General features: G+C 42.3%; 1 protein-coding gene across 1 annotated transcript in view; it reads right to left on the bottom strand.

The window, feature by feature from the left end:
* The window catches only part of LOC308127632 (C-myc promoter-binding protein-like), a 119,443-nt gene that overhangs the window by 60,851 nt on the left and 46,281 nt on the right, over nucleotides 1-12,311 (bottom strand). Inside the window, exons 5-8 of the mRNA XM_080492774.1 lie at nucleotides 10,598-10,767; nucleotides 3,397-3,680; nucleotides 1,628-1,694; nucleotides 1,353-1,411 (exon numbers count right to left, since the gene is read on the bottom strand). Coding sequence (XP_080348900.1) covers nucleotides 1,353-1,411; nucleotides 1,628-1,694; nucleotides 3,397-3,680; nucleotides 10,598-10,767 — 580 coding nt within the window. The remainder of the gene's footprint in view (nucleotides 1-1,352; nucleotides 1,412-1,627; nucleotides 1,695-3,396; nucleotides 3,681-10,597; nucleotides 10,768-12,311) is intronic.

Here is a 12,311-nt window from a genome sequence, read left to right on the forward strand (position 1 = left end):
CACCTCCCGGTGACCGGGTGTCCGGTTCAAGTCCAGGTTGTGCTGTTCCTAGTAAAGTTTGCAGGTTTTCCTAAGGTAGTTTGAGTTTGCTCCCACAGTCCAAATACCTGCATTTGAGGTTAACTGTTAATACTGCATTTATGATCTTTTAAAATACTAGTGCTCACTTTTAAAGCCAAACAGCTTTTTAGATTTCCAACCTCCTTCACCCGTTTGCCCCAAACAGATCCTCAGGTCTGAACAACCAAAGCTGCTTGCGGTTCCACACACCAAGCTCAGAACCCGAGGTGACTGTAGCTTTGAAGCTCTTCAGCTGGGATGGCTCCACTCCTGTGCTACTTTGATGAAGCAGTTAAACACATTTTGATTCGGGCAGGCCTTTGGCCTGGAGCTGCTCAGTTTAACGTTTTTGTAGAACTATGTGTTTTTCTTGCTTCTATATTTTTAATGATTTTATCTCAGTTGTATTTTTTCTGTTTTCAGCACTGTAACGCACCTTGTGACTCATGACTGTGAAAGGTGCTATATAAGTTAAGTTCTATTCTATTCTAATCTATTGAATAGCCTCAATTTCTGACTTGTCCATTTTTTAACCAATCAAAGTGCATTTCACATCATGACCTGGGAACGTGCCACCAGATGTGGCGGTGTTGGAGTGAGTTTTCCAGCTGTTTCCATGGACGTTCCAAGGTGGTGGTTGCTTAGAGTTCACCTCTTCATCATCTCATGAACCGAGTCAGAGACTAAACACGTCCCCTCATAATGACCCCCCACCCACTTACAGGGATAGAAAGATTTATTGTGGACCAGGAGGGAGCATGTCCTGGAGGTACATTCAGTTCAACACCACCAAAGGCTCTTAAAGCCTCTTAAAGTCCTCCACCACAAAAAATATCTCCAGGAAAAACAGGCTGAAGCTTTAGAAGCTGCCCTCGCTGTACTTTGCCCCGAGGATCATTGGAAATCTGAGAGGGGATCTCAAACTTTCAGTGCATGCGAGACAAAAAAAACCTCCCAGGATTTGAAGAGATTTGGAAGAAAGGAGAAATGACCAAATTGTGAATCCTGGACTGGCTGCAAAGATCATCTGCATGCTGTCATGTGTGCCAAATCTCAAGGTCGAACGTCCGAATCGTTGTTTGTTTTCTTCAGCTGTTTGACATCATCCAATAAGAGTCACTGATCTGTAACGTTGGACAGCAGCTGCTGGGGTTGTGTGCTTACTTTTTTCGCAATTGAAAAGTCAACAGAATATGACGTTTGCCCAGAGGTGGTCAAACTTTGGCAGGCAGTTGTCGTCCTTCAAAACAGAGATTTCACTGAGTAAAGTGGGGCTCTGCAGCTGCTCTTACCTCAGTGGTAAAGGAGAAGACACCGGCTGGCTCAACATCAGGCTGTCATGAGGGGAGAGCTGGAAGAGAAAGCTGGAAGGTGAGATGAAGACAACCGAGCACAAAAAAAAAAAAAAAAAAGGCACGCCTGTAATGAATCATTCAGTCAGTCCATCAATAATGGAACAAAGACCACCGCAGGAAAACTCCACTGAAAAATGGTTTGGCAGCCACTTCTTACTTAAGACAACAAACGTACAACAAGCAGTGGTTGAAGTGCAGCAATTCAAACTCACCTGCACCAGGATGCGAGGCCGCTGAGAGGAAGGGAAGGGAACCTTGTGCATAAAGTGAGAGATGTGCCTGAGAAGAAGAAGAATTACAAGGACCTGAGTCCAGAAATCCGAGTGGAAGGCAGCTGGATGAATCACCAGAGTTCTGGCTCCAATGCTAATGCTCCAGTGCTAATACAAAGTACGACCGACATGACAGAAAGTAAAGTCCCAACCTAAAAGCTGTGAACTCTGGTCCTATATTTCACTTATATCAAACTTTTTCTGCCTCTTGACTGAAATTTGTGTTTCTGAAGGTCGATAAAAAACAGAAGCAAGAATGCTTGAAAATTCACGCTAATAAAAACATTTTGCTATAAGGAGGAGCGCAGGGTGTTTTCTCTGCTTCTCAGACATGAAATGATATCCGGTTCTAGTAAATTCATTGGTTCTCAAACTGTGGGAGGATGAGAACAGAGCTTCAAACACGATTTATCTCACACCGAGTGGTAAATTACAGTTACATGCCCGGTTCCTTCATCTTTTTCAAATCACAAGATATAATAGTTTACTGCTGGTGAGATCGTTTGGTAATGGAAGCAAACCTCTTCTCTAGCTAGTTACAGGTTTTTAATCTTCAATCTGGTGGATCAGGGGTGTTTCACTTCAGAGGCCAATTTTATCTTTAGTGGGCTGGACCAGTAAAATAATGCCAAAATAACCTATACATTTAAATTTGAAAGTTTCTCTTAGTTGTGGGAAAGAGTATATGTAATGTAAATATCTAGATGTTAACATAACCAAACAATTACTATGGAACACTACAACAATCTCAAAAAGAAGTTAATTTTAATGAAACCTTCTGGGACAAAGTGAAATGTCCCAAAAATGTCTCCTATAGCTGTTGCATTCTGGGTGTTTTTACAAACGGGCCCTGGCAGCATGGCTGTGAGACGAGTGAGATAGCAGTGAGTTTTATATGGCAGCATCACCGATATCTCAGCTCAGGTCTCAGTGTTGTGTCGCTCTCTGAGGAAATTAGTTAAAAAAAAAGAGAATCGATGTTTTCTTTGAAATCTTTACAATTTGCTTGGCGGCTTGTTGGGCCAGATTGAAGCCTCTTGCTGGCCGGTTTTGGGCCGGAGGCCTTGTGTTTAACAACCCTGTAGTAGATCAGGTCTATCGTCTATGCTCCTTTATTGGCCTTGTTTGACAAACCTCAGGTCTCTTCCCTTCATGGTTCCTTGTGTTTCCTGTAGCTTAATGTTAAATGTAAAGTTCTTGATGATTCTGACTTTGTGTCTCATGTTCTTGTTTGTCATGTCGACACTACATGGTTTGTATTCATGATTTTGCTCTACATGTCTATTGTATTCGTATCGATGTCCTTGGTTCAGTTCATCTCCAGTGTGTTGATGCTTGAGCACCTCTTCTCACATCTCTGGTGTCTTGTGACTCCGCCCCTCCCTGCTCCCTCTCTGATTCTTCTTCTTCCAGTGTTTCCACCTGCGTCTGCTCAGCCCCGCCTCCCACTGTGTGTGTGTGCCTGTCTTTGTTGGTTGGCCTGCTGGATTTCTCTGTTGTTCTTGGATCTCCGGTAAGTGAGAGCATCAACATTAAGAACGAGATGTTCATTTGTTGCTTAATATATCCACCGATATAGAAATAACAGTGACCTGTTGATCATGGCAATATCATGGCTGATGTGGTTCCGTCTAGACTTGCACCAGGTTTATTGGGTGTGTACTGGGTGCATTGTCGATAAAATGAAGGAAGAACAGGGGAGAACTCACTTCTCGATGGGCAGGGCCTGAGGGCCGGAGATGGAGTAGCGATAGAGGAATGTGAGGAACTTGCGGAAAGCGTCGAAGAAGGGCCAGTGGGAGAGCAGGCAGATGCACTTGTTGGTGTGGACCGAGCGCGACTCGGTGGCGCTTGTGGCTGTGCTGGTGCTCGTGTCGGTGGGCGGCGGGGGCTTTTGAGGGTCTGGGCTGAGCAGACCCAGCTGGGAGCGCTGCTGGTCGGTCAGACACTCCAGTGGGAAGGGCTCGTAGAACTGGATGGCAGCACCATAGACCTGCAGCAGGAGACAGGATGCAGAGTTTGACACCTGCACTAGAGACGGAGACATCAGCGCAGACCAACAACAAACTGTATGAAAACAAGCTGAAGGATCATTGTATGTGTTTCATTGTTACTTAGGGCTCCGCCCACACCACAGGTCTTATTGCTCAATTCTGATTTTTGCTGGGATCTGATTTTTTTCCGTGATCATATCAAACGCGGCTGAACGTGATCGGACCGGATGTTTTCGGGCCTCAGAGCACAGAAGATGACGTGAAGTCACACTGAGCAGTATGCTATTTACACATGGCACGCTGGTCAGCACCAGGGCTGCCAGATGTGGAAAAACACAAAACAGCGAAGATCTCAACCTGTGTAGGAATTATGTTAAAACCATAAAACTATCATATGTGTAATAATGAACACGTCATAAACACACAAATGCACGAAATAAACAAAGTTAAAAGATAAGAGAGTTTGACTCCCCGATTGGGGGATCTCGAGATATCTGGCAACTCTATTCCGCGGGTAGATTCATTTTCCAGTGGTTGTTAAATACGAGCCACAGAATCAACATGAGGAGGAAAGAAGGAGAATGAGGGGAAAAAGAGAGCACAGCTTTAACAGCTTTTATTCTGGCGGAGCCACTTCCTCCGACACTTATCACTGATGACGAAGCCGTCGCATGTAGAAAAATATGTGATGGAGGCCTGGGTGTGGTGTGAAACATCAGAATGGAGCTTTGACATGGAAACAAAACAGGTTGATACGAGTCACTGAGAGTAAAAGATCAGAATTGGGTCGCTTTTCCCTGCAGTGTGAACGAGGCCAGTTACAGTTTGAAAAAGCTTTTATCAATCAATCAATCAATCAATCAATCAATCAATCAATCAATCAATCAATCAATCAATCAATCAATCAACCAACCAACCAACCAACCAACCAACCAACCAACCAACCAACCAACCAACCAACCAACCAACCAACCAATCAATCAATCAATCAATCAATCAATCAATCAATCAATCAATCAATCAATCAACCAATCAATCTCGTCCAAATGCCAACAATAAGACAATTCTTGTTCCCAGGGAAAAAGAATCAAACCAACAATGGTGGGGAGGAATAATGTTGATATTGAGAAAGAGGCTAAAAGCCGAGACGCGTTTCAGGCAGCGGCGATCTGTCAAGTTTTTTTTTAAAAACCTGAATCTTTAAACATTTCCGCCATTTTCTTTTGTCACTTCTCATCTCAACATTCCCCACAGCCACTGTCGGTACCGCTCCGCTGGTTTGTATTTCCAAACTTGCAGGAAACTTGCAGGAATATAATAATATAACAGGATTTAAACAGCTGCAATAATATTCGTCAATTTAAAAAAGAAAAGTCGTGATGTAGAAAGCTTTGTTCTGGACTGAAAACTTAAACTGGATCACTGTCAATTCATACTGCATGGGTTTTGTTTGTTTGTTAGTTTGTTGTGTGTTCTATAATCACTGGGTCAAAGGTTTAGGCTTCTGAAAAAAGCTACTTTTTTTTTAAATTTTATTTTCATTATTATTAAGTAAAGCGCAGGTAAATATTAAATTGAATTTCTTCGGGCTGTTGCCTTCCTTGGAGGTGTTTCTGATCATGCAGGGTGTACACATGTGGTAAACATTTCTTTACTGAATGAAAGAAACAAAAAAAATGAAATGAAACTCTTTGAATTCTCCACGAAGACGATCTCTAAAAGTCTCCAAAAGGATGGAGGAAGTCACATTTTTGCAACTATTGAGTATTTTTTGTTTATTCGCCTACCAAAGTATTTAGCAATGCAGCTTCTACTGAGAAGCCAATCAGCTGGAACTGGTTGTCCTCGTTTCCATCTAGTTGTTTCGAAAGAGCAAATATCTTCATCATCCACAAGGTCCAATCTTTAATGTTGGGCCTTGACAGAACCAAGCCAACCAGACTGAAATGTAACTGAAACTTGTCATCCTCAAACTATTTTCCAGATGATCTGGCCAGGGGAGAAACGTCTCCGCTTCCCTCTGCCACTTCCCCGCACTCCTAAATAAAAGGAAACGTCAATAAGCATTGAAATAAAGTGGGCAAGAGTAGAACACTGACGTTTTTCTTTTATTGAACATCAGTGTTGTGAGAGCAAACCGGCAGCAAATCAAACAGCGGTTCAGACGAATCCTGGTCAAATAAATCCCCTCCGCTTCCTGGAAAAATAAGAGCTTCCCAAAGTGACGCTCAGTTCAAAGCTGACTGGCTGATCGGCTGAACGGCTGCTCGTTTGAACAGTTTCCTCTGATGATTGAATTTGTGTGTGTGTGTGTGTGTGTGTGTGTGTGTGTGTGTGTGTGTGTGTGTGTGTGTGTGTGTGTGTGTGTGTGTGTGTGTGTGTGTGTGTGTGTGTGTGTGTGTGTGTGTGTGTGTGTGTGTGTGAATAAAAGATTTCCTCCAACACGAAGCTGAGAAACGCAGCGTCTCGTCACTTCTTTCTTCTGCTTTTGCCTCAAAACAAACAAAAACTCCTCTGATTGGCTGCGGGACAAAATCCTCTCTCCTGATTGGCTGTGAAATCAGTCCACCTCAGATAAGCACCGCCTTTTTCTACATTGTCTGAACGCACAGGTAGTTTTTCACCAAACATCTCAGCCGCGATGTGTGATTGGTGGTTGAAGAACACAGAACCTGAGACTCGGGAAGAACTTCACATTGATTCAGGAGCACAAATGTGTTTTTCACCAAATTCACTGAAACAAAGGTTTTTTAATCTGAGACTGCTAAAATAGGATTTGTGCTTCTTGGGAATTAAGAATTTGTGAATGTGTAAGTGTTGTGTTGTATTTATGGAGAGAAAAAATCCTACAAATTCCACTTTTTCACCAATAATACCTCCAAACTGAACAAAGCTTAATGAAGTTCCTCACCATTAGAACTTAAAAACATGAACGTGACATCCCTCAATTTGTGGAGATACAAATAAAGAACTCATTACTTTGAACAATATGAATTTAAACAGCCTTCTGTTTAGGTCTGAAAGAGCTGAAAGTTGTTTTATATTCCGGGGTTGATATTCCCAGTTCATAACAACGCCACGGGGGACAGAAACAAAAAGAAGAAGCAGGATCTGATGTGCAGATACCTGACTGAACCAGTGGAACACCACATGTGCAAAACGAATGTTGAATTGACACTTTGTCGTTCAGTTGCTGCACATCAGACACTTCAGATGGCAGTCAGGTTGTCACAGTATGAAAAGAGAGTGACGAGCGCTGAGCACAGTACAAACTAGACTGTATATGAAACCATTTTATAAACCAGATTATAAACCTTGTGAAATGGGGGGTTGTCCCCTAGTCCGGGCTCATACTGGATCAATACAGTCCCGTTTACACGATATTCCTCCCTCAGTTGGAGCCGTGTGGGTCAGTGTGTTAACATTTTCACTCATTAAATTCAGCTAAATTTAAATCACTTGTTGGGAAAAAGACGCTCTATAATGTGGATTTTAGCACCTCTTATAAGAAACACATTCAAGAGGAAGCAGGAACAGAACGGCTGCAACGGCAGCAGATTTCTCCTTTAAAGTATGTTTAGTCACGTGTACTTCAGGCTGCTATAGCATCACAGGTACTGTGAATACTGTGAGGAGGACAAACAGAACTATTTAACTGCAGGGTGTTTACAGAGAATATGGATCTGCCGAGCAAGTCTGTAATTTTCACTTGCCAGTGTTATAAATGTGCTTGCATGAGTGTCTGGCTCGTGTCATTTATTTAATTATTTTATCTATGATTGTTCAGATTAGAACGCTGTTGCGTTGCCATGGTAACATATTCTTCAAGGAGAACAGCTGTAGCTGCTTCTCCTTAATCCTCAGCAGGATTACTGAGGCGCTTCTCTTCCAGCAAACAGGAGTTTATTGAAATAATGACTGCTAAGACTACAGCATTACTAATGCTGAACAGTCGGCTTGTGAGCCAGATGAAGGAACAGTAAACGCGCAGCTCTTGCACGAATTTACCAAGAAACTTCGGCGGTTACTAATTTCAGAACAGTAATTACTTACAAGAGCATCACTGCCAAAAGAAGTGGCGTTATAGTGACATTTTACTTTCACAACAGAGTGTAGAGTCGCAGTGTGGAGGAACATGTGAACATGAAGTCTGCAGCCTGCCGGAGTGCTGCTGAGCCTCCCTCTGACCTCGGCCGGTAAAAGACGAGTCAGCGTACAACATATGCTCGCCAAATACCCAGCAGCACGCGTTACAGCGAGCCCTCCACACACACACACACACACACACACACACACACACACACACACACACACACACACACACACACACACACACACACACACACACACACACACACACACACACACACACACACACACACACACACACACACACACACACACACACACGAGTAGACTCAGCATCAGCAGCAGGAGCAGCTTGGTTTGGCGCCGCCGATCACTGCTGGACTGACCTTCTTGCTGATATTAAACATCTTTCCGGTTCTGATTGTGGTTCACCACATAGTTCACTAATGTGTTTCACGGATCTCGTTCCAACCAGAACCCTTTCCAAACACACAGACCAGGACGTCAGGGCGCTTTACTTCCTGGAATTTAGGAATCGCACGCCAACACTTCAGCTGGAAGTGTGTTATTCTGACTGCATGCTGGCCGGAATGTTTGCATGTTTCTGGAGTTTTCAGTTGCACCGTATGGAAGGACGTGGCTGCTGACAAGCAGTGTCACTTCTAAAACACATACATGTATGAAACAATCAAATCAGGATGATATCATTTACAGGCCGAGATTTTTTATTTTTTTTCTCCTTTCACTCTCCTCCTGTGAAGAATTTCTTATGTCTGTAATATGGACCAATCAATGCCCCGGCAGGATCAACCAATCAGACGACGGAGCTCAACAGTGATGCAACCATATCTCCATATTCAACAAACAAATCAAAGGGAAAGCTGAATTTTTCCTGCTGTCATTAATATCCAATACTAATATTTTGTTATATGTGTTTGACCTTTTAAAATAAAGAGAAGACAGTTCACAGAATGCCAATACAGCGAAAACATTAAAAAAATATATTTAAAAAAATTCCAACATGGGAAATAAATTGTTGTCATAACTTGAAAACAACTAAAAATATGAAAACAATTCTGATGACCTGATTGTGAAGTGGTAAACATTCACCTTGGGTTTTTTTCCAAGTAAATCCAGCTTCTGTGTCTCTAAATAGCCGGTACGTGTGAGTGATTGTCTGTCTGCAGCCCGGTCTGCAGTGCGTTCGCATATAGCTTTGAGTTTAGAAGTCTTGCTGCATCGTTGTGTTTGAGTTCTTTCAGCAGGACAGATGATAAACAAAAACATAATAAGGCTTGCAGCAGTAATGTATTTGCATACTGCTACATCTTATGCAGCTTAATCAAGCTTGAACAGAGTGGTCCCTGATAAGATGTTTAAAATGAGAATTCCATCCCAAGAACGACTCTGAAGGCTTCTGGATGAAAACATCTGGGTTACATGTCATATATGAATATTAAAACATATGCATTGAAAAATAGACAAACTGACCAAAACCACAATTATTTTGCAGTATTCAAGGCCCAAAAGTTATTTCAATGTGTTTAAGTTTCTTATTGGTAGCCGTTTCAAGTCAAAAACTTTTGGTTTTCGTGTTTTTGTTTGGCGTTCCAATGAGGACAGAGTGCTGTCTGCTGCTGCCGTGTGAACAAAGACCAAACGCTATGAAAGTTTTCCATTTTCACTTGAAACCGTCGTGGAAACAAGTCCTTAATGTTTCAGACTGACAAAACGCTGCATGTGCCGGGATTATTACCTCTGCCAAAGAGGTTATAAAATCTTCTGTCTGTTAACAAAAAAGCTCAAGAAGTAATGTGCTGATCTTCAGAGAAATTGGTACTCGTGTGCATTTTGATAAAAGGAAGGACCCTTAAAACTTGGGTGGTGATCCGGATCAAAATAATTGTGAAAATTGAAAATTTTAATTTTGTAATATATTGCCTTATCTTGTGTTCTTTCAAATTATGAAATAAAATCCCCAAACTAAATAAACGAACAAAGGCAGCTGATCTGGATGTGGAATATGAGTCACTTCCTTTCCATGTCGTTCCACTTGGCAGAGGTCTGAAATCTCTGATTGCTGTTGTATTTTGATGTTTTTGATATTGAAAGCATCAGTCGGGTGCACTGACTGGGTTAGTGAATGAAAAACCCAAACAGCTGGATTTGTGGCACCCCGAGAAATGTAGGACAATATTATAGGGAATTTTCTAAATTTGCTAAAATTCTGGAAACCCTACAAATGCAATATTTATTTCAAAGTTTAGCACAATCTTCAACCGTGCACTGAGTGACTGTCATCAGAGTCAGGTTGGAGAAACACCGAAGGAAAGGAAGGGTTAAAGCTAACCAAGCCCCTGAAGGTGGAACAAGTGAAAACAGACCTTGAATGCAGTGTGGATGTGTGTGGATCATTGTGCATGGCGGAGAGTGTGAGAGTGCTTAACAGAGAACAGACTTTATTTATCTATCAAATGTCTGTTATCTTTTCTGAACTGTTAAAGTGATGTTGATGTATTTAGGGTTCAATCATCCCAATTGGCTGCTTGAGGAGAGGAAACATCCGCCGTGGAGCTTCAAGGTTTTCACCAGACAATGGAAACATGCCTGACCTACTTTGGACCTGGCAGGCGGCAGGTTGTGGTTGTTGTTGTGCCCCGCGGTGGTACGTTACTCTGTGGTCATGTCAGCTGTGAGGATGGCGGTTTGAGTGCAGCGCTGAGGTCTAACAGTCACCGGCAGCCTCTGACATTCCACGCCGGGATGAAAGTTAGTCGTCTGGGTGAGCGAGAAACAATGAAAGCATGTCTCCGTCCCTCCACCTCACCTTCTCTCCCGAGGCTCCGGTGAGGACGAAGGTGGAGAAGACAGGCAGGGAGTATTTGGTGTTGGCCGGCCAGCACTCGATGGTGGCGCCCATGGGCAGGCAGAACAGAGGGACCGACTCCGGCAGGGGGAAGGACTCGTAGTCCTCCTCTGGATATCTGCTGAATAAACCTAACAGGGACAAAACAAACACAAGGTTCAGTTTGGAGCGCAGCTGAGGACAATCCCCACTCCTCCCACCGCCAATTAGAAGCTAAATTAGAAGTGAAATCTCCTTTCAAATGAGCTCAAAATGAGTTGGTGTGTCAAAGAATTGGTTGACTTGATAATGAGCGATGCTCCGTCAGCAGGCCTGCAGGCGACTGTTCGTATCAGCCCACACAAACTACAAACAACAAAGTAATGATGCCATGCTGTTCACTGTGTTTCATCCAACCTTTAAGTACATGATGAATAAACGAACAACTTGTGGATCTTCTGGAACATTACGGAGAGACCAAAACAAATTCATCGACCTGTATGAAAAAGTCTAATTGATGCGTCAGAATATGTCTAATTTGGCCCCATTTTATTTAGTTTTGTTAGTTTAAACAGAAACCAGATATGATGTTCAGTTGCTCATGCCACAAATGCATGTTTCTTAGAAATGTGTGAGATTTATTGACAATCAAAGAAATATTCTACTAAACACAAATTCTCTTAATTGTTGTGTTGAAATAAGAAACATATTTCTACTTGTGTGTCAGGAGGGGGATTATTGTTGGAGATGCAAAATCATTTAAATACAACATCAAATAAAATAAACTTATGATCACGATAATTATTATTTTTGATGATGCAGCTAATATGCACTTTGTGAAAACATCTTGCTCTTTGGGAGTTTGATTTTTCTTATCTAATTGAGGTAAAACACCTGGATATTTTGCTGGACGTTGGTGTAAGTATAGTAGAGGTGTATGTCCTTGAACAATATCACGCTGGCTTAATATTTCTTTTTATCAACAAAGTAAGTTCTATGAACATCTTTCACCTATTCACAACTTCAAATCTATTCTATTCTCTCCTTTTATGATTTACATGGAACTTTCTTAAGAGTCCATATTTTCATTTGTGTGTTTAATAGAAATAGAAGAAAGTTTTCATTTGCACTTCATGCAACTCCGACTGTCGAGTTTTTCTGAAGCAAAGCAACTGTTGGCTGTTAAACCATAAAAACAGTGATGCGTCACAACCAGACGTGTCCTTGAACACACAGATGTAGCGCTGCTGCTGCTGCACTTCAACCCAGTGACTGACTGCAGGACAGAGCGGTGCAGGGGATCGCCCCGTCGCTTCACCGCCCCAGAGCGTCTGTTCTCCCTCCGTCTGTACGTAGGGCTTCCTCACAGACGTTCAGTCCAACTGAACACTGAAAATCTGCATTTTGTCTGAACAATAACTTCACAAAGCAAGAACTACTCAAAAATAATTCAATTCATTTGGTCTTTTGTTGACTTTTTTACAATTTAAGAGCAACATTTTCTGCTTCAGTTTGCTTCTGAGATCCGAACTTCTCCCTGCCAACGGATGGTTTTGATGTTAATGCTTCATCTGTGTCACCTTGTCATAGCTGCTGCGCTTATGAAAACACAACTTGTACCAAAAACAGTCTTCAGTGTCATTTTTACATTTTAAAAGACGCGTCATGCTGAACCCGACACCCCTGATATAAACTT

Source organism: Lipophrys pholis (genome assembly GCF_963383615.2).
Source record: "Lipophrys pholis genome assembly, chromosome: 2".
Taxonomy (NCBI): Eukaryota; Metazoa; Chordata; class Actinopteri; order Blenniiformes; family Blenniidae; genus Lipophrys; species Lipophrys pholis.